At 58.1% G+C, this 21,240-nt stretch overlaps 1 protein-coding gene across 1 annotated transcript in view; it reads right to left on the bottom strand.

The window, feature by feature from the left end:
- Window positions 1-495: 495 nt before the first annotated feature.
- The window catches only part of PUDP (pseudouridine 5'-phosphatase), a 34,730-nt gene continuing 13,985 nt past the window's right edge, over window positions 496-21,240 (bottom strand). Inside the window, exons 3-4 of the mRNA XM_056109507.1 lie at window positions 7,329-7,558; window positions 496-696 (exon numbers count right to left, since the gene is read on the bottom strand). Of these exons, the coding sequence (XP_055965482.1) occupies window positions 520-696; window positions 7,329-7,558 (407 nt within the window). The 3' untranslated portion in view covers window positions 496-519. The remainder of the gene's footprint in view (window positions 697-7,328; window positions 7,559-21,240) is intronic.

Genomic DNA, 21,240 nt, shown 5'->3' with positions numbered 1-21,240 from the left:
ACAGACACGCTCCTCCTGGGTGTGAATGCACACATGTGTAGGCATGTTCGCGACAGACATGCTCCTCCTGGGTGTAAGTACACGCATGCGTAGGCATGTTCGTGACAGACATGCTCCTCCTGGGTGTGAGCACACGCATGTGTACGCATGTTCGTGACAGACACGCTCCTCCTGGGTGCGAGTACACGCATGTGTATGTATGTTCATGACAGACACGCTCCTCCTGGGTGTGAGTACACGCGTGTGCACGTGTGTTCCTCATGGCCCCGTGAGGAGCCACGTGGGCACGCACATGTGTCTCCCGGGGAACCTGTGTGTCCGTGTGCGTGGTGTGCAAGGCTCCCCTGGGCCCTCATCGGGCTGTCTGGTGTCACCCGGGACTCAGCTGTGACCCTCCGGCTCGTGCCTCAGCCGTGACTGCACCTGGGCCGCGAGAGGAAGTGGAGTGTGGAGTGTGAGGGGGGCCGGGGGCTCTGTGTGTGTGTGTGTGTGTGTGTGTGTGTGTAGGGGGAGCCCAGCTCAGTCGAAGGGCGGCAGGCCGAAGAGCTCGGGCCGGAAGTCGTGCAGGGAGCCCAGCACCAGGGTGGCCTGGCCGGTCAGCTCGCGGCTCAGGTGGGCGTCGGGCACCATCACCGCCTGCATCCCTGCTGCCGTGGCCGCCGCCACGCCGTTGGGTGCGTCCTCGAACACCAGGCACTGGGGGGGGGGGGGAGGCGGGGGAGAGAGAGCGCGGGGCGAGGTGAGATGCTCCTTCCGGGCCCACCCGCGCGCGCACACACACACACACACACACACATGCACGCAGTCACACAAGGCACAGCCCCAGGCTCACACACTCACACACTGACAAACACACACACACGGAGTCACACAAGGCACAGCCCCAGGCTCACACACTCACACACTGACACACACATACACACAGAGTCACACAAGGCACAGCCCCAGGCTCACACACTCACACACTGACACACACACGGAGTCACACAAGGCAAAACTCCAGGCTCACACAATCACACACTGACACACGCATGCATACACACACACGAAGTAACACAAGGCACAGCTCCAGGCTCGTACACTGACACACACACATACACACACGGTCTCACACAAGGTACAGCCCCAGGCTTACACACTCATACACGGAGTCACACAAGGCACAACTCCAGGCTCACACAATCACACACTGACACACACACATATACACACACGGAGTCACACAAGGTACAGCCCGAAGCTCACACACACACACACACACGGGGTCACACAAGGCACAACACCAGGCTCACACACGCACTGACACACATATACACACACGAAGTCACACAAGGCACAGCCCCAGCTCACACACTCACACAGTGACACACACACATACACACACATGGAGTCACGCAAGGCAGAGCCCCAGGCTCACACACACAGGCTCACACAGACACACCGAGGCCCACGCACACTGACACAGGTACACACACAGGCTCATTCACACACACACTCACACAGACACGGTCACCCACAGCAACACACACACGCACAGACAGGGTCACACACACGTGCACACACACCGGCTCACGCAGACACATACACAAACCCACAGACACACACAGCTACACACATGGGTTCACACACACACAGACACGTGCATACACATGGATTCACAGACACACACGCACACACATGGGCTCAGAGAACACTCCCACGCAGACACACAAGCCCAGCCCACGGGCTCACATCCAGACACACACGCACACCCCCTCTAAAGGCTCACGCTGACACCCCCCCAAATGTACAGTGTCCACACGCCCACACACGGGTATACTTGGCGACACATCGACACACCTGCAGACACGCACACGCATGCAGAGCACACGTGTGCATCCAGACGCCCACACGGTCCCAGGCGGGCCCACACGTGCTCACTCCTCTCCCTGCAGATGTGTGGGTGCCCCTGGGCTGGCCCATGCACACACACACAACCTCCCGTGCTCACACACACAGAGGGACGCTCATGCCTGCTGGCATCCCCGTGTTTACACGCACACACCAGGCAGTGCCCACACGCACCAGGCTCCCAGCACAGACACACACACACACACACACGCTGACTGCTCTGCGGTTTCCTGCCGTCTGTGGCCTGGCTCTATCCCCAGCAGCCTGTGAGGGATCCTGTCTGTGTTAGTGTGTGTGTGCATGAGCCTGTGTATGGACCTGTGTCAGGGTGTGGTGGCCTCGGTGTGTTTGTGTGAACCTCTGTATGTGTCTGTGTGAGCCCGTAGGAATGCGCGCGTGTCTATCTGTGTCAGTGCGGTCTAGAGGAACCTGTGTTGTGTGTGTCTGTGTGTGTGTGTGTGTGTGCGTGAGCCTGTGTGTGGACCTCGGTGTGTCTGTGTGAGCCCATAGGAACGTGCGCATGTCTGTCTTGCTGTGTGTGTCTCTATGTATGTGTGCGTGTGTGTGTGTGTGAGCCTGTGTGTGGACCTGTGTCAGTGAGTGGGGGCCTCGGGGTGTCTGTGTGAACCTGTGTGTGTCTGTGTGAGCCCGTAGGAACATGCGCGTGTCTGAGTCAGTGTGGTCCAGAGGAACCTGTGTTGTGTGTGTCTCTCTGTGTGTGTGTGCCTGTGTCAGTGTGTGTGGGCCTCAGTGTGTGTGAGCCTCTGTGGATGTCTGTATGAGCCTGTGTAGGTAACTGTGTGTGTCTGTGTGAATCTGTAGGAACGCATCCATGTCTGTCTGTGTCAGTGTAGTCTAGAGGAACCTGTGTATGTGTGTGTCTCTGTGTGTGTGTGTGTGTGTGTGTGCATGAGCCTGTGTGTGGACCTGGGTCAGTGTGCGTGGGCCTCGGGGTGTCTGTGTGAGCCTCTGTGTGTGTCCGTGTGAGCCCATAGGAACACGCGCATGTCTGTCTTTGTCAGCGTGGTCTAGAGGAACCTGTGTGTGTGTGTCTCTATATGTGTGTGTGTGCGTGAGGCTGTGTGTGGACCTGTGTCAGTGTGTGCGGGCCTCAGGGTGTCTGTGTGAGTCTCTGTGGGTGTCCATGTGAGCGCGTGTACGTACCTGTGTGTGTCTGTGTGAATCCATAGGAATGCGTGCGTGTCTGTGTGCATGTCACTGTGTTCTAGAGGAAGATGTGTGTGTGTCTGTGTGTGAGCCCATGACTTTGCCTTGTGCGACTGTCTGTGTCAGTGTGTGAGCCTGGGGCTGTGACTTGTGTGACTCTGTGTGTGTGTGTGTGGCCCTGCCTTGTGTGACGCACCCAGCCACGTGGCTGTTTGTCAGGGCCACGGATCTGCCGTTTCCCTTCATCCTCACGCTCTGTGCGTGGCCACCTGCAGGCTGAGGTGCGGGCGGCCAGCCCGGGCTCAGCGTGGCATGAAGGGCCAGCCCAGGGGCTTCCTGTGGGCGACAAGAGCCAGGCGGACCAACCCACGGCCACACTGCATGCCGGAAGCTCTTGGTTCAGTGCTCCGCTCAGCGCCCTGGCGGCCACCGCCCTGAGCCGTGGCTCCCACCCTGCACACAGGCTCCCACGCACAAAGCCAGCGTGACCCTCCGGCGGGGAGGGCGCTGGCCTGGCACACGGCCGGCCCAGGTCCTGGGGTCCCGTTTCTGATGTCCCCGATGGCCCACGGAGCCCCGCCGGGAGTCACGGCAGAGCACTGAGGTGGGAGTCCCCCCCAAGCAGCGCCCGGCGTGGCCCCAACACCCAAGTGCCAAGGTCAAACAAAGCGTCCAGCGAGCGTGCAGAGAATACGGCCCCTAAGCAAGTCCTGGGGACCCACAAGTCCTGCTGTGGGGGACCCACGCGGCGTGGACAGAGGGAAGGTGCATGGACACTTCCTCCAACCGGCCGGCGGGCACAGGGCGCCCTGCCCTGCCACGGCCGCAGAGCCCCGGGCCCGAGTCCAGCCCAGGACAGGGTCCCCGCCAGCCCACGTGGGGGGATGCTGCCATGGGCACGGCCAGCCACGTCTCGGGGACTCCACCCGCGGCGTCCAGAGCACCCGGAAGGTGACGGAAGGAGGGGTTGGGAGCAGGCGGGACCCAGGGCGGGGAAGAGGCGGAAACGGCCGCAGGGGAGATGGACACAGACGGGAGGGAGAGGGGCCAGGAGGAAGTGAGGGCAGGAGGAAAGGAAGGCGGGAGGAAATGAGGGCAGGAAGAAGTGAGGGTGGGAGGAAGTGAAGGTGGAAGTGAGGGTTGGAGGAATTGAAGGCAGGAGGAAGTGAGGACGGAAGGAAATGAGGGCAGGAGGAAGTGAAAGCGAGAGGAAGTGAGGGTGGAAGTGAGGGCGGGAGGAAGTGAGGTTTGGAGGAAGTGAGGTTTGGAGGAAGTGAGGGCGGGAGGAAGTGAGGGCGGGAGGAAGTGAGGGTTGGAGGAAGTGAGGGTTGGAGGAAGTGAGGGCGGGAGGAAGTGAGGGTTGGAGGAAGTGAGGGCGGGAGGAAGTGAGGGTTGGAGGAAGTGAGGGCGGGAGGAAGTGAGGGCGGGAGGAAGTGAGGGTGGGAGGAAGTGAAGATGGAAGAAAGGGAAGGTGGGTGGAAGTGAGGGCGGGAGGAAGTGAAGGAGGGAGGAAGTGAGGGCGGGAGGAAGTGAGGGTGGAAGTGAGGGTGGAAGTGAGGGTGGGAAGTAGTGAAGGCGGGAGGAAGTGAAGGAGGGAGGAAGTGAGGACGGGAGGAAGTGAAGATGGAAGAAAGGGAAGGTGGGTGGAAGTGAGGGCGGGAGGAAGTGAAGGAGGGAGGAAGTGAGGGCGGGAGGAAGTGAGGGTGGGAGGAAGTGAGGGCGGGAGGAAGTGAAGGAGGGAAGAAGTGAGGGTGGGAGGAAGTGAAGGTGGGAGGAAGTGAGGGTGGGAGGAAGTGAGGGCGGGAGGAAGTGAGGGCGGGAGGAAGTGAGGGCGGGAGGAAGTGAGGGCTGGAGGAAGTGAGGGCGGGAGGAAGGGTTGGAGGAAGTGAGGGCGGGAGGAAGTGAGGGCGGGAGGAAGTGAGGGCGGGAGGAAGTGAAGGCGGGAGGAAGTGAGGGTGGGAGGAAGTGAAGTGCGGGAGGAAGCGAGGGTGGGAGGAAGCGAGGGTGGGAGGAAGTGAGGGCGGGAGGAAGTGAGGGTGGAAGTGAGGGTGGAAGTGAGGGTGGGAAGTAGTGAAGGCGGGAGGAAGTGAGGGCGGGAGGAAGTGAGGGCGGGAGGAAGTGAAGATGGAAGAAAGGGAAGGTGGGTGGAAGTGAGGGCGGGAGGAAGTGAAGGAGGGAGGAAGTGAGGGCGGGAGGAAGTGAGGGTGGGAGGAAGTGAGGGCGGGAGGAAGTGAAGGAGGGAGGAAGTGAGGGCGGGAGGAAGTGAGGGTGGGAGGAAGTGAGGGCGGGAGGAAGTGAAGGTGGGAGGAAGTGAAGTGCGGGAGGAAGCGAGGGTGGGAGGAAGTGAGGGTTGGAGGAAGTGAGGGTGGAAGTGAGGGTGGGAAGAAGTGAAGGCGGGAGGAAGTGAGGGCGGGAGGAAGTGAAGATGGAAGAAAGGGAAGGTGGGTGGAAGTGAGGGCGGGAGGAAGTGAAGGAGGGAGGAAGTGAAGGAGGGAGGAAGTGAGGGTGGGAGGAAGTGAGGGCGGGAGGAAGTGAAGGAGGGAAGAAGTGAGGGTGGGAGGAAGTGAAGGTGGGAGGAAGTGAGGGTGGGAGGAAGTGAAGTGCGGGAGGAAGCGAGGGTGGGAGGAAATGAGTGGCAGGAAAGGAGTGGGAGAAGGAAGGGTGGCAGGAAGTGAGAGTGGGAGAAAAAATTGGGAGGAAGCAAGGACAGGGGAAGTAAGAAAGGAGGAAGGGAGAGCGGGAGGCAGTGAGGGAGGGAGAGGAAACAGAATAGAGAGAGGAAAGAGGAGAACGGGGAGAGAGGGAGAAACGGACGGGGGGGGAGAGAAATAGGGAGAGACCGAGAGGGAGACAGAGAGATAGGAGGACAGAGAGATGGAGAGACAGAGGGACAGAGACGGAGAGACAGAGAGATAGAAGGACATAGAGACCAAGAGACAGAAGGACAGAGTCAGAGACACAGAGAGATAGGACACAGAGATATAGGACAGAGACAGAGAGATAGGACAGAGAGACCGAGAGACAGAAGGACAGAGAGCGACCGAGAGGAAGAGAGCGAGAGACACACAGACTGGACCATCCTTGCCGAGCCCGACGGACACGCCTTGCTGAGTACACGGCTGGGCAGGGTAGCAGAGTGGATGCCGAGCCCAGGTTCGACGGACCCCGCACAGGCAGCGTCCCCCGCCGCCCCAGCCACAGCACCGCCACCAGGAACGCGCACCTCTGAACCCAAAGCCCCGCCTGGCCTGGCCCCCGACCCCCAACAAGCACAGTTCCTACGCGAGCACTTGCTCCCAGTGCTCCTCTGAGCACGTCCCGGGGGGGTCCTGCAGGGAAGGACACAGGACCAGGAGACGAGGGGACCCCCCATCGAACCTACACAAAACAAACATGGACACACAGCACGCAGGCACGCACACGTGCAAACACAACACACAAACGCACATATACACACAACACGCAAACACACACATGTCCACACACACAACAGACACACGCACATACGTGCACCCAACACGCATAACACCAGAGACCACACACAGACATGTATGCACACACACGCACGCACACACACATACGCACACAGATGCACACACGTGTGCACAAACACATGCACCCAACACACATAACGAAACACAGCCCACGCACACACATAAAGACGTTCGCACACACACACAAACACGTAAACACACACACGAAACACATGAACATACGCACACACCACACGCAGGCACACATACACACACATACACAACAGACAGAACATACACACGCGCACACACAAGCACCCAGCACACATAACACAACAGAGCACACACACACAGATCAGCACACACACACGCGCACACACAGACATATCAGCACACACGTGCATAGACACATTTGCACACACACACGAACACACACACAAAACACACGAACATATGCACACACCACACGCAGGCACACACGCGCACACATACACAACACACGCAACTGACACACACAAGCACACACATGCACCCAACACACACAACATAACAGGCACACACACACATAGACACATGCACGCGCACACACACTACCCACATGCGTCACTCTCTAGGAGGGCGGCCCACGTGGCTTGGGGGTTGTCCACGAAACGTGTCCCCCCCCAATGTAGCCTTTTCCTGCACCCCGTGGTTCACGCATGTTGGGTGACAGACCCGTGCCCAGCGCCCAGCCCGACGCCACCCCCCCTGCCCGGGAGCTGGCACACAGCAGAGGGGCCACGCGTCGTGGCCACTGACCTTGTCGGCGGGCGCGGGCGGCGAGAACCTCCCGGCGCAGGCGAGGAAGATGTCGGGGTGTGGCTTGCCGCTGCGCACCTCGGGGTCGTCACCCAGCACCACGTGGTGGAAGAGGCCGAAGAAGGGGCCGTGGCGGCGTGTCTTCAGCTCGAAGGAAGTGGCACCCGAACTGGTGGCCACGGCGATGGGCACCCGGTGTTTGTGGAGGTGGCGGATCAGCCGATCGGCCCCTGGGGAGCAGGAGGGGACAGTGGTCAGCGTAGCGGAGGCCGCCGGGGATCCAGCCCCTAGCCGCCGGGCCTGTGGCAAGTTGGGGCCGGCACGGAGGGGTTTCAGGCACGGCGGGATCCAGGAGGCAGGGTCCCCGGCACGTGGCCAGCTCCGGGCTGAACAGGGATAGAAAGTCGGGCCACACACGGCGGCCCCAGGCTCTCACGCCCTCCTCAAAAGCCACAGGGTGGCGCCTACCCAAGGCAGGGCTCAGGGGACACCCCCATCTTCCCCACGACTGCTGGGCCGGTTGAGGCCAGGGTGGGACACGCCACAGGAGAGCAGGAAATGAATGAGTCTCTCTGAGGCCTGGGCGATGCCAGCCGCCCCCAACCCCACGGACCCCAGCAGGCTCCATACCCGCTAGGCTGCCCCAGGCCCCCAGACCCCAGCCGGGACTATCCTCACACACCCATCCCCCAGTGAGGCATGGCTGGGAGGCGGCAGGATGAAGGCCTTTGGCCTCGCACGTGGTGGACCCTGGTTCGATTCCCAGCACCTCAAACGGTGCCCCCCCAACCCGAACCCCATCAGGAGTGATCCCTGAGTGCAGAGCCAGGAGGGAAGCCCTGAGCATCGCCGGGTGGGACCCTCGCCAAACCAAAGTGTAGAAATAACACAGTGAGGCCGGAGAGCTGTGACTGGGGTAAGGGACCTGCCTTCCCGTGGCCGGTCCCACTGCATATGGTGCCCTGAGCACACCAGGACTGGGCCCTGACCACAGAGCCGGGAGTGATCTCTGAGCATAGAGCCGGGAGTCAGCCCGAAGCAGAGCCAGGAGTGAGCCCCGAGCACAGAGCCGGGAGGGAGACCTGAGCACAGAGCTGCGAGTCAGCCCTGAGCACAGAGCCGGGACTGCACCCTGAACACAGACCTGGGAGTCAGCCCTCAGCACAGAGCCAGGAGTGAGCTCTGAGCACAGAGCCGGGAGTGAGCCTTGAGCACAGTGTCAGGAGTCAGCCCTGAGCACAAAGTCAGGAGTGAGTTCCAAGTACAGAGCCAGGGATCAGCCCTGAACACAGAGCCAGGAATCAGCCGTGAGCACAGAGTGAGGAGTGAGTCCTGAGTACAGAGCCAGGAGTGAGCCCTGAGCACAGAGCCAGGAGTGAGCCCTGAGCACAGAGAGTCAGTCCCAAGCAGAGCCAGGAATCAGCCCCTAGCACTGAGTTAGGAGTGATCCCTGAGCACAGAGCTAGGAGTGATCCCTGAGCACAGAGCCAGGAGTGAGCCCTGAGCACAGAGTCAGGAGTCAGTCTTGAGCTCAGAGCCAGGAGTGAGCCCCGAGCAGAGCCAGGAGTGAGTCCTGAGCACAGAACCAGGAGTCAGTCCCGAGCACAGAACTAGGAGTCAGTCCTAAGCAGAGCCAGGATTCAGCCCCGAGCACTGAAGTCAGGAGTGATCCCTGAGCACAGAGCTGGGAATGAGCCTTGAACACAGAGTCAGGAGTGAGTCCCAAGTACAGAGCCAGGAATGATCCCTAAGCCCAGAACTAAGAGTCAGCCCTGAGCACGAAACTAGGTAGGAGTCAACCCTGAACACAGAACTAGGAGTCATCGCTGAGCACAGAGCCAGGAATCAGCCCAGAGCACAGAGCCAGGAGTGAGCCCTGAACACAGAACTAGGAGTCATCCCTGAGCACAGAACTAGGAGTCAACTCTGAGCACAGAGCCTGGAATCAGACATGAGCACTACCACTTGAGTAAGCATCAGCCTTGGGCATTCTACCCAAATCACAGTGACCGCTTTGGTGGCCAGAAAAGTGGCTCCCCGTGTGTCGAGGATGCACGAAGTAAAACCTGACCATTACTCTGGGGACAAGAGACGAGGCCGGGAAGGGGGGGTGACACGGAGGGGCAGAGCCAGGGCAGAAGGGCATGGACAGCTGTGGAGAAGTGTGCAGCCCACTACCATGCCCAGGGAGCCCCGAAGTTTGGCCCCCCCAGGGACCACACCAAGGCACTGTCCCAACCAGGAAGGGCCACCAGCACGGGCGGAGCACCAGGTCCAGACACGCAGCGAGGCACTAGGGGATGAGCCAATTCCACCCAGAACAAAACCACCCGGGAATTACATGCTCCTGCGGTTGAAACTGTTGCAATTTGATCCAGGGGCTTTTTGAGGCGAGTGTTACACTGTAGCTACTGGTTTGCTGGGCTTTTGTGGCAAGTGCTACATTGTAGCTACTGGTTCTGCTGGGCTTTTGTGGTGAGTGCTACATTGTAGCTACTAGTTTGCCAGGGATTACTTTACTATTGTTTCTTTTTGTCTTTTTGCGGGGTGGTTCTGGATTGCTTTAGTTTCTGTTTTTGCAAGCGCACACACCTGGCGGTTCTCACCGCAGCTCCTGGGGAAGCAGAGGTGTGGGGGGCTAAGGTGTGGTGGTGGTGGGGGGGTGGAAATTAAAGTGGGAAGGGACTGCCTAGTGCTTCACCCCAACGGTTGGAGCTTTCTCACCTCCTGAAACATTGTGTAGGGCCAAAGCCAGAGTTGTGGTCCTGGCATGTGACAAGCCGGAGGTTTGATTCTCCAGGACCTTGGCTTTCCCAAACCCAGCCCTGGAATTACAAAACAGAGGAAGCAAAGAAAAGCATGTTCTAATAAGCCTTAGAAAACGTCCCCGACTCTTGGGAGGCTGGCGGACAAGGCAGGATGAGATGAAAACGTGTGAAATTCCAGGCCGGGGTCTAGATGGTCAGTGGCAGCTGGTCCCCCGAGTGTCCCCTGGAGTGACCCTCCCCCACCCCCCAGCACCAAGCCCCCATGGAAAGGATGTGGGGTGTGTTCCAAAGCCCAGCCACCAAACCACCACCACAAACACCAAGTGGACGAAGGAGCCTGGACCAAGAGCATCCCTAAAACACGCTTGCCTCAAGCACCTATTCCGGGGTCCCCCACTGCCAAGGACGCCTGCTGATTGACTGGTCCCTGAAGACAGGCTCTGCATCAGCATCTGGGCTCAATCACCCCCACTAACTGCTCCACACAGGCAAGCCCTTCCATTCGGGGATGTCTGCCCTGCTGATTTGATCCACCACAAACGCACCCTCTGGCATAATGAGGGTTCCCTCCCCTTCTGAATGGTCCAGACAGACATGCCCCGCTGTCATAATCAGAGCCTCTATCCCCTTCTGTTTGGCCCACAGGCACGCCCCTCTGTCATCATCAAAGCTTCTTTTCCTTCTGATTGGTCCGCAAAGACATGCCCCTCTGTCACAATCAGAGCCTCTATCCCCTCTGATTGGCCAAGAGACACGCCCCTCTGGCGTAACCAGAGCCTCTTCCCCTTCTGATTGGTCCACAGACAAGCCCCTCTGTCATAATCAGAGCCTCTTCGCATTCCGATTGGTCCACAGCCACGCCCCTCTGGCATAATCAGCGCTTCTCCCTCTTTTGATTGGTCCACAGATATGCCCTGTCATAAACCTTCTTTCCCTTCTGATTGGCCCACAGACACGCACTTCTGACATAAACAGAGCTTCTTTCCCTTCTGATTGGTCCACACAGACACGCCCCTCTTGCATAATGAGGCTTCTTTCCCTCCTGATTGGTCCACACAGACACGCCCCTCTTGCATAATGAGGCTTCTTTCCCTCCTGATTGGTCCATACAGACACGCCCCTCTGGCATAATGAGGCTTCTTTCCCTCCTGATTGGTCCACAGATATGCCTTGTCATAATCAAACCTTCTTTCCCTTCTGATTGGTCCACAGATATGCCCTGTCATAATCAAACTTTCTTTCCCTTCTGATTGGCCCACAGACACGCCCCTCTGGCATAACCAGAGCTTCTTTCCCTCCTGATTGGTCCACAGATATGCCTTGTCATAATCAAACCTTCTTTCCCTTCTGATTGGTTCACGCTGACACGCCCCTCTGGCATCATCAGGGCCTCTTTCCCTCCTGATTGGTCCACACAGACACGCCCCTCTGTCATAATCAGAGCCTCTTCACATTCTGATTGGTCCACAGCCACGCCCCCTGGCATAATCAGCGCTTCTCCCTGTTCTGATTGGTTCACGCAGACACGCCCCTCTGGCATAACCAGAGTCTCTCACCCTTTTGATTGACCCAGACACGCCCCTCTGGCATAATGAGGCTTCTTTCCCTCCTGATTGGTCCACACAGACACGCCCCTCTGTCATCATCAGGGCTCCTCCCTCTTCTGATTGGTCCACAGACATGCCCCTCTGTCATCATCAGCACTTCTTCCCCACCTGATTGGTCCACACAGACACGCCCCTTGGCATCATCAGCACCTTCCCCTCCTGATTGGTCCACACAGACACGCCCCTTGGCATCATCAGCACCTTCCCCTGCTGATTGGTCCACAGAGCCACGCCTCTCCGAGCATCCTCAGAGCCTCTTCCCTGCTGATTGGTCCAGACACGCCCACCTGGCATCATCATCATCATCATCATCGGCTCCTTCCTCCGCTGACTGGTCCACAGGGACACGCCCTCTCCTCTGGCATTCTCCAGGCCGCCGCTGAGTGGTCCTGAGGCGCCCCTGTGTGATAATCGGACCTTTGACGGATGCGCTCAGACACGCCTCTGCATCATAATCAGGGCCGCTTCCTCCGAGCACCGCCAGCCAGGCCTCCAATTTAACTTGCTAAATACCTGCGTGGGCCACATCGCTCACCTTCAAAGCATGAAGGAGATGAAGGAGGCTGAATTAATAATATGCCCTCTCTCCAGGCAGCACTGTATTTCGCCCCCTAAGGAGCTCAAGGTGACTTCCACCTCCTCAAAGACTCACCCAGCAAATGCCTTCAGAGAAAAAAAAAAAATTAAAAAAAAAAAAAAAGCATCGTGAAGAGGTAGGTGCAGTGATTCAGGACAGAGAGAAATCAGCATCCTGGCATCAGGACGTCACGTACGTGTGTCTGTGTGTCTGTGTGTGTGTGTGTGTGTGTGTGTGTGTGTGTAGGGGCAATTCAGATTCAGATATAACTGGCAGATGCCTCCCATCGTGGGGGGGGGGGGAAGACAGAGTCAGAGAGAGAGAGAGAGAGAGAGAGAGAGAGAGAGAGAAAGTGCCTGCCTGCCACAGAGACAGGCTTGCGGGGTGGTGGGAGGGAACCCGGGCACCCTGGTGGTGGGAAATGTGCCCTGGTGGAGGGACGGGGGTTGGAACACTGTTGGACTGAACCCTGACCATGAACAGCTTTCTAAGTCTGTCTCTCATGGTGATTCAACTATACATACATATATTTAGTTGAATATATATATATTTAAATTAAGTGGAAAAATATACCACGCATTTATAAAAGACGACATTCAGATTTCCAAGTACAAGAGTACTGTCAGGGGCCTACTGGCCATTTAGATTTCCTGATAAACGTTCTATTGTTCTTTCATTAAAAACATTTTCACACCGTAATGCCCCAAAGAAGAGAGACAGAGAGGATGGAGGAAATTGTCTAATTGTCTGCCATGGAGACGGGGGGGAGCGTGGGAACGGGGTGGGTATACCGGGGGTATTGGTGGTGGGAATGTGCACTGGTGGAGGGATGGGGGTTTAATCACTGTGTGGCTGAAACTCAAACATGAAAGCTTGTGACTGTATCTCACGGTGATCCGATTAAAACACACACACACACACACACACAACTTCACCACAAAACAAAAAAAAAGCTACAACTTGAAGGAATGGAAAATGGGTACGTGTCCTTTCCGGGCAGTCGGGAGGTCACCTCCTTTGGTCACTGTTTCCGGCAGAGTCCTAAAATCACAGAGGCGGGAAGGATGCAGAACAGAAACACGGGCAACAAGACAGCCACAGCTCCCGGGACCCTAAGGCAGCCTTGCAGAGGTGGGGGCTTCAGGTTGTTTCTGCGTATCCTTCCTGCCCGAACAGGCCTCTCCGTGGAAGCCCAATTCCCTAGGGATTCAGGGGACACCCAGTCCTCGCCTCTTCCGGAGGAAGGCAGGAACTACAGAGGCCAGCGCGGAGGAGGAAGCCACGCGGAACAGCCAGACGCCTCGCGGCGGGGAAGGGGACGGCGTCAGGACCCCAGCACAAGGCAGGGATGACGTGGTGGACCCCCCGCTCCGGGGACCGAGACCTGCGTCTCTTTAAGCCTGTCCCGAGGCAGCTCCATAGAGAGGCGCAGACGCCCCCCTCAGAACGATGGGCGTGCCATGCACCGTGGGTCTGGGCTGTCTCCGCAAAGCATGGGCTCGGACCCCAGGAGCCAAGGCAGAAGGGCTCGGGACAAGTGCCAGGCAGCTCAGCGTCACAGCAGAAGCCCAAACCCCCTCCCACAGAAGCTCCTGCAGGAACAAAAGTTATGAAAAGAATCTCCAAGAAGCCCCTCCCCACTCCCAAACCCCCTGGCAACCTCCTTAGCAATGGACTCTGACCCGGGGAGAAGCCCCCGATGGGGGCAGGTGGGAGACACCCTCTCAAGGCCCCCTGGGACTCAGGGAGGGCGCAGAGGCTGCCCGAGCCCAGGTGCTGCTGGTGGCCAAGTGGCCGGGCACACGCGTCCCCTGCATCTCCCCTCTGGAGATGGGGACTTTCACGCTTTCTTGTCTGATGCTTGGGAGGGTGTCTAGGGGTCTCTCTGCCCTTGGGGAAGCCTGGAGTCTCTCTTGAGCACTACACACACACACACACACACACACACACACTCTCTCTCTCTTTCCACACACACACACACACACACACACACTCTCCACACACACACACACACACCCCTTCAAAAAACCCTCCAGATAAAATCTATTTATTTCACTGCCCGTCCTGAAATTCTTTTTCTGCAAGGCGAGACCAGAACCGGGTCACCCTGGGTCCCAGGGGGGGCAGAGGCAGACGGGGAGAAAGTGACCGTCTCTCTCCTCCCCACTTCACATAACCCACCTTGGGGCCCGCTGTCATCACAGGGAGGGCACCTGCCTGGCGCCTGGCCGACCCCCACCACCAGCACCCCAGAGGATCCCCTAGGCCCTACCAGGAAGGATCCCTGATCCCAGAGCCAGCAGTCAGCTCTGAGTGTGGCCCACCCGCCCACCTGCCGCCAACAAGAAGTTTGAGACACTCGAAAACCAATGAAAGACGCCAAGTCCTGTGTCTGCACGGTCATGAGTCAGATGTGGAGGATTCTAAAGGTGACTCGGACACACCTTAGCAAGGAAAACCCCCCGGACCACAGAGGGAAATGAAAAGAAAAACCATCAACCAGGAAACACCAGCCGTCTCTCTCCACAGAGAAAGAAAAACCGGGAAAGAAAAACACACGCAACTTAAGGGCATCCAAAGGGAATAAACTCAAACAGGATAAAGCAAAGAGCTCGCACCCTGAAACCAGGAGACGTCACCAAAGACAAGGGCAGAGCCTCTGTACGCCTCCCGGGAAGCTTACTGGGGATCAAGTGTCTGTACCCGGGGTGGGGCCATAGTCCAGTGGGTACCCAGGCCAGGGCAGAAGGCCAGAGGACAGGGTGGCAGGGAGGAGACTCAGTTTCCACCCCCGGCATCCCACTGGGCCCCCCAAGCCCGCCAGCAGTGATTCCTGAGTGCAGAGCCAGGAACGAGTCCTGGTTGGCCTCAACCGTGCTGACAGCACCGAGAGCCACCGATACAAAGAGAACCTCAGGCAGGGCTACCCCACCAGCCGTGCCCAGAGCCAGACACACACACACACACACACACACACACACACACACACACAGCCGGAGAGAAATTCAGAAGGACTCTGAGGGAAACGTGAAGATGTGTTAAGAATCTCCAGCAGAGAATCAGGTACGAGGACCTGGACACCAGGACCCGGACTGAGTTGTGAGTGTGGGTGCAGGCCATGTGTGTTGGGTGGCCGATGCCCTCCCCAACAGAGACAAAGAGACTGAAGGTCCCAATGGCCCGCTGGATGCAGAGCTGTTGGGATCCCTTATACCACACCTGAGGGGGTTGAGGTTCAGGACGGCACGTAGGTGTCAGACTGATCATTCACAGAGGTCAAGCCTCTCCGCGGAGGTGATTCTCTTGGGGGATTAACTCTGTCTCCCAGGGACATCTACCTTGCCTCTCCGTTTCCTTCTAGCTGTACGTGTTACACAATTCGGTTTACTTCTTATGAATGCTTGCAGTTATTTGGATAAACACTGCAAAGAGATGCAGATTCCAAAACTTGTTTCTCTGGGCTCTGAGAGCAAGCATGACTTCTACCGTAAATCCTAGACTAAGTCCTCAGGCCAAGTTCAGCGTGTCCTTCCCCACGGGGGTCCTGTCTCTTAAGTCATAACAGCTTGCATCAAGTCCGCGTGCTCTTCTGCTTCCTGAATTGTCCCATTCCGATGCCAAGGTAGCTTTGTCACTTGCCCCGGGTCCGTCCCAGTCCCACGGCGGGACCTCCCTTTGGGGGGCGGGGGGGAGGGGGGTCAGGAACTACAGGACTGAAGCCCGAGTCAAGGAATTAGGACGGTGCCCAGGACTGGACAGATTTCAGAGTCGATCAGCTCCCAAACAGTAGGAGCACAGCACTGTCGGTCTTTCTGTGCTGAAGCGGACAACACTGGTCAGAGTAAAATAAGAGAAGACAATCACTGTCACTGTCACTGTCCTCCTGTTGTTCAGCGAGCGGGCCCAGTCACGTCTCCATCGTGAGACTTGTTGTGACTGTGTCTGGCATCTCGAAGACGTCACGGGGAGCTGGCCAGGCTCTGCCGTGCGGGCCAAGATACTCTCGGTGGCTTACCGGGCTCCCCGAGAGGGGCGGAGGAATCGAACCCGGGTCGGCCGTGTTGGACGCTTGCAAGGCCAACGCCCTCCCCGCTGTGGTATCGGTCCAGCCCAAGAGAAGACAACACAGGAACTAGAACACCACCAATACAGCAAAAGTTTGGACTTCTAAGTTCGCTGCCAAACCTGACTCGGGGAGCGTCCCAAGAGAGGCCAAGCACCAAGGCGAGGTGCACGACGACCTCGGGGGACCCGGGCTGCTGGCTAGGGCGCTCGGAAGCATCCGGATGCCACGGAGGGAAAGGGGAATTCCCTGGGGGAGCCTGAAGCACTTGGTCAAGAGCCAACCGCGAAGACGGAGCGACCGTAATCACAGAGCACACGCCCGGCGCCGAGCAGGGCCGCAGGCCAACACAGGGGGAGCCTGTTTCGGGGCGCCGGGACACTCAGCAGGAAACCGGCTGTTTGGGCCACGCAGGTGGCGGCCGCGGCCACGAGCGGGTTCAAAAGGGCAGGCCGTGGGCAGAGCCTTTGAAGGCGGCATCCCACGCACGGCCGCCAGGAAGGCAGCTGGGTGTGGGGGCAGGAGGGAGGCCTGGACGCAGCCTAGGCTCGGGACCGTGGCGCGCCGCAGAGACGCCACGACCCCGTGACCGCGTCCACGCGCGAGCCGCTGTGCTCGTCCAGGTTAAGACGGGCATGAAGGAGGCTCGGGGTTCGGTTCCACGTGCCCTCGGGGACATGAAGCGGGACGGTGCGCACGCCTGGTGCGTGCGTGTGGGCACGCATGTGCGTGTGTACCCATGTGCATGTGTATACATGTGTGTGCGTGTGCATGTGGCATATGTGTGCGCATGTGTCCGTGTACATGTATCCGTGTGCATGTGCATTCATATGTGGACGTATGTAGGCATGTGTGCATGTGCATGCATGTGTACGTATGCATGTGGTGCATGCATGTGTACATGTATGTGTTTGCATGTGCTTATGTGTGTATTCATGTGTCTACGTGTGCATGTGTGTATGCATGTGTATTCACGCGTGTACATGTGTATACATGTGTTCACGTGTGCATGTATACATGTATGTATGCATGTGTGTGCATGAGTGCACATACATGTGTATATGTATGCACGGATGTGCATGTGTCCATGTATACATGTGTGCATTTGTATACATGTGTACTCATGTGTACGTGTGTATTCATGTGTGTACGTATGCATGCGTGCACGTGTGTATGTGTGCGTGTATACATGTTTGCATGTGTGTGCGTGTGCATTCATCTGTGTGTATGCATTTGTGCGCAGACATGTGTGCACGTATGCATGCATGTGCATATGAGCATGTATACATGTGTGCATGTGTATACATGTGTATGTGTGTGTTCATGTGTGTACGTATGCAAGTGCGCACGCATACACGCGTGTATGTATGCATATTTGCGTGTGTACTCGTGTGTACACATGCACGCGTGTGAGTGTATACATGTGTGTATGAGTATACATGTGTGCACATATCCATGTGTGTGCATGCGTGTGCATACATGTGTGCCTGTGCACGTGTGGGCATGTGCACACGTGCATGTACATGGGTGCACACAGATGTGGAGTCCAAGAACAGCCCCTGGGGCCGCCGTCTTTCTGCAGCCTCCGAGGGCGCTGCTTCAGGAGGGAACACGCTCCCGGCGGCATTCCCTCGGTGCCTCTGTGCAAACCCCCGTTTCCAAGCCTGGCGTGGGCTTCGGAGGGGTCCAGCCAGCCCTGCTGCGGGAGCACTCCCTCCCTCCCGCTGCAAGCAGAGTCCAGCCCCCGCTGCCCGGGTCTCCACGGTGCCTCCCCTCTGCAGGGCTCCTTGGCCCCGTGTTGGGGCAAATTCCCTCCTTCCTGAGTGCGGGCTGGTTGATGTCCACCCACCGTGGGCCGCCAGGTATGGCAGCGGAGGCACAGGGAGGGCCTGCTTCGAGAGCCACACGAGCAAGAGGCACGGGGCAGACACCCAGGAACACGCTGGCGTGAATGACGCCTACACTGCCCCCCCCAGACACGCGGCTTGTTTGCGGAGAGCGTGCGGCCGGCCAAGCAGAGAAAAGTCACGGCCAGCCGGCAACGGGAGGGCCAGCGTGTCTGCACGGGCCTCCTGCTTTCCGACGGACGCCCGGGCCAGAGAGACGGCACGGGGCCAACACGTCTGCCTTCGGTGCATGAAGGACGCCGAATCAGTCCCCGACACGGAACACGGTACCCGGAGCCTCACCAACAGGCACCCCTGAGCACAGAGGCAGGAGACACTACTGAAACCGAAGAGCAGGGCCGGAGCGAGAGCCCAGCGGGGAGGGCGTTGGCCTGGCACGCGGACGACCCGGGTTCGATCCCCGGCATCCCAGAGGGTCCCACGACATTGCTCCTTCCTGTTCCCCAGGACAGACCCGGCGGTCTGGGGGCTCTGCGCTGTACCAGGAACAAAAGCAGGGCGGGCTCCTCACACCCAACCGCCTTCACCCTGGGGCATTCCCTCTCGGGCCCCAAATTGGTGCAGTTTTATTTTATTATTTGCGGGGCTGGGCGGAAAGCTTGGCTACGGTCGACTTATGGTGTTTATCTCTGGGTCTGCACTCAGGGGTCATGACCGGTGGGCTCGGGCGGGGGGATCACAGGGGGTGCCCAGGATCCAACCCTGCCTGGCCATGCTCAGGGAAGGGCCCTGCTCAACTGTCCCTCCCTCCCTCCCTCTCTTTCTCCTCTCTGTCTCTCTCTCTTTCTCTCTCTCTCCCCCTCCTTCCCTCTTTCTCCTCTCTGTCTCTGTCTCTCTGTGTCTGTCTCTGTCTCCCTCCCTCTTTGTCCTCTGTCTCTGTCTCTCTTTCTCTCTCTCTCCCTCCCTCTTTCTCTTTCTCCTCTCTGTCTCTGTTTTACGCTCCCTCCCTCTTTCTCTCTCTCTCCCTCCTTCCCTCTTTCTCCTCTGTCTCTCTGTCTGTGTGTCTCTCTCTGTCTGTCTTTCTCTCTCTCTCCCTCCCCTTCCTTCCCTCTTTCTCCTGTCTCTCTGTCTCTGTCTCTCTGTGTCTGTGTCTGTCTCCCTCCCTCTTTCACCTCTGTTTGTCTCTCTTTATCTCTCCCTCCCTCCCTTTCTCTTCCTCCTCTCTGTCTGTCTGTCTCTGTCTCCCTCCCTTTCTCTCTCTCTCCCTCCTTCCCTCTTCCTCCTCTGTCTGTCTCTGTTTGTGTGTCTCTCTCTGTCTCTCTTTCTCTCTCTCTCCCTCTCTTCTCTTCCTTCCCTCTTTCTCCTCTCTGTCTCTGTCTCTCTGTGTCTGTCTGTCTCCCTCCCTCCCTCCTTCTGTCTTTCTCTCTTTCTCTCTCTCTCCCTCCCTCCCTTTCTCTTCCTCCTGTCTCTCTCCCTCCCTCTTTCTCTCTCTCCCTCCCTCTCTCCCTCCTTCCCTCTTTCTCCTGTCTCTTTCTCTCTCTCCCTCCCCCTCCTTCCCTCTTTCTCCTCTCTGTCTCTGTCTCTCTGTCTCTGTGTCTGTCTCTCTCTCTCCCTCTGCTTCCCTCTCTCTCTTTCTCTCTCCCCCTCCTTTCCTCTTCTCTCTGTCTCTCTGTGTCTGTCTGTCTGTCTGTCTGTCTGTCTCCCTCCCTCCCTCCCTCCCTCCCTCCTGCCTGCCCTTCTAAAACTCCCTTTTCCGGGGCGATTGGAACACCGTATGACTGAATCCCCACTAGGAACAACTCTGCAACTGTGCGTCTGGTGGTGATTCAGTCAGTGTAGCACGGTAGCACTGTCCTCCGGTGGCTCATCCATTTGCCCGAGCGGGCACCAGTCGCGTCTCCATGGTGAGACTTGTTCTTGTGACTGGGTCTGGCATCTCGGAGACGCCACCATGGGGAGCTGCCGGGCTCTGCCACCGTGCGGGCGGGATCCTCTCGGGAGCTGGCCGGGCTCTCCGAGAGGGGCGGAGGAATCGAACCCGGGTCGGCCGTGTGCCAGGCAAACGCCCTCCCCGCGGTGCTATTGCTCCAGCGATTCGATTAAAGACATAAAAGAAATAAAAGGAAAGGAAATAAGTGAAACGTCTTCTCTCTTGTGGAGGAAAGAAGTTGGCGAAAATGGCAGAAGAGAGGGAGCCAGAGCAGTAGCGGAGCGGGGAGGGCCTTTGCCTTGCACGCAGCCAACCTTGGTTCGATCCCCGGCATCCCGTCGGGTCCCCCGAGCACCGCCAGGAGTGATCCCTGAGAGCAGAGCCGGGAGGAACCCCCGAGCACCGCCGCGTGGGATACCCCAAAAAGCAAAACAAACAAAAAAAAACCACCATGAAAACAAGAAAACAAGAGAAAAACTGCCCAAGTGGCATTTCAAAAATGTCACCCTAAGGGCCACGATTGCAGCCGACCCCGGCTCCAGCCCTGGTACTGCATCCAGCGGTCTGAAGTCTAGCAGGAGTGACCCTTGAGAGCAGGGCTAGCTGGGAGGAGGCTCTGAGGCTCGGCGGATGTGGCCCAAACTCACAAGAGTTGGGGGGGGGGAGAGGGAGGGAGGGAAGGAGAGAGGGAGAGAGGGAGAGGGAGAGAGGGAGGGAGGGAGAGAGAGGGAGGGAGTGGGAGGGAGGGAGAGAGAAAAACAGAGGGGAAGAGAGGGAGAGAGACAGGGAGGGAGAGAGAGAGGGAGGGAGAAGGAGAGACAGAGACAGAGATGGAGAGAGAGACACAGATGGAGAGACAGAGATGAAGAGAGAGGGAGGGAGGGAGGGAGAGAGAAGGAGGGAGAGAGAGGGAGGGAGAGAGAGGGAGGGAGAGAGAAAAACAGAGGGAAAGAGAGGGAGAGAGACAGGGAGAAAGAGAGAGAGGGACAGAGAGAAGGAGAGAGAGGGAGAGAGAGATGGAGAGAGAGACAGAGATGAAGAGAGAGGGAGAGAGAGACAGAGGGAGGGAAGGAGAGGAAAGAGAGGGAGAGAGACAGATGGAGAGAGAGGGAGAGGGAGG

This window comes from Sorex fumeus, unplaced genomic scaffold, assembly GCF_029834395.1.
Source record: "Sorex fumeus unplaced genomic scaffold, SorFum_2.1 ptg000275l, whole genome shotgun sequence".
Lineage (NCBI taxonomy): Eukaryota > Metazoa > Chordata > Mammalia > Eulipotyphla > Soricidae > Sorex > Sorex fumeus.
Note: the sequence above shows the minus strand (reverse complement) of the source record. Positions and strands in the feature narration are given on the sequence as shown.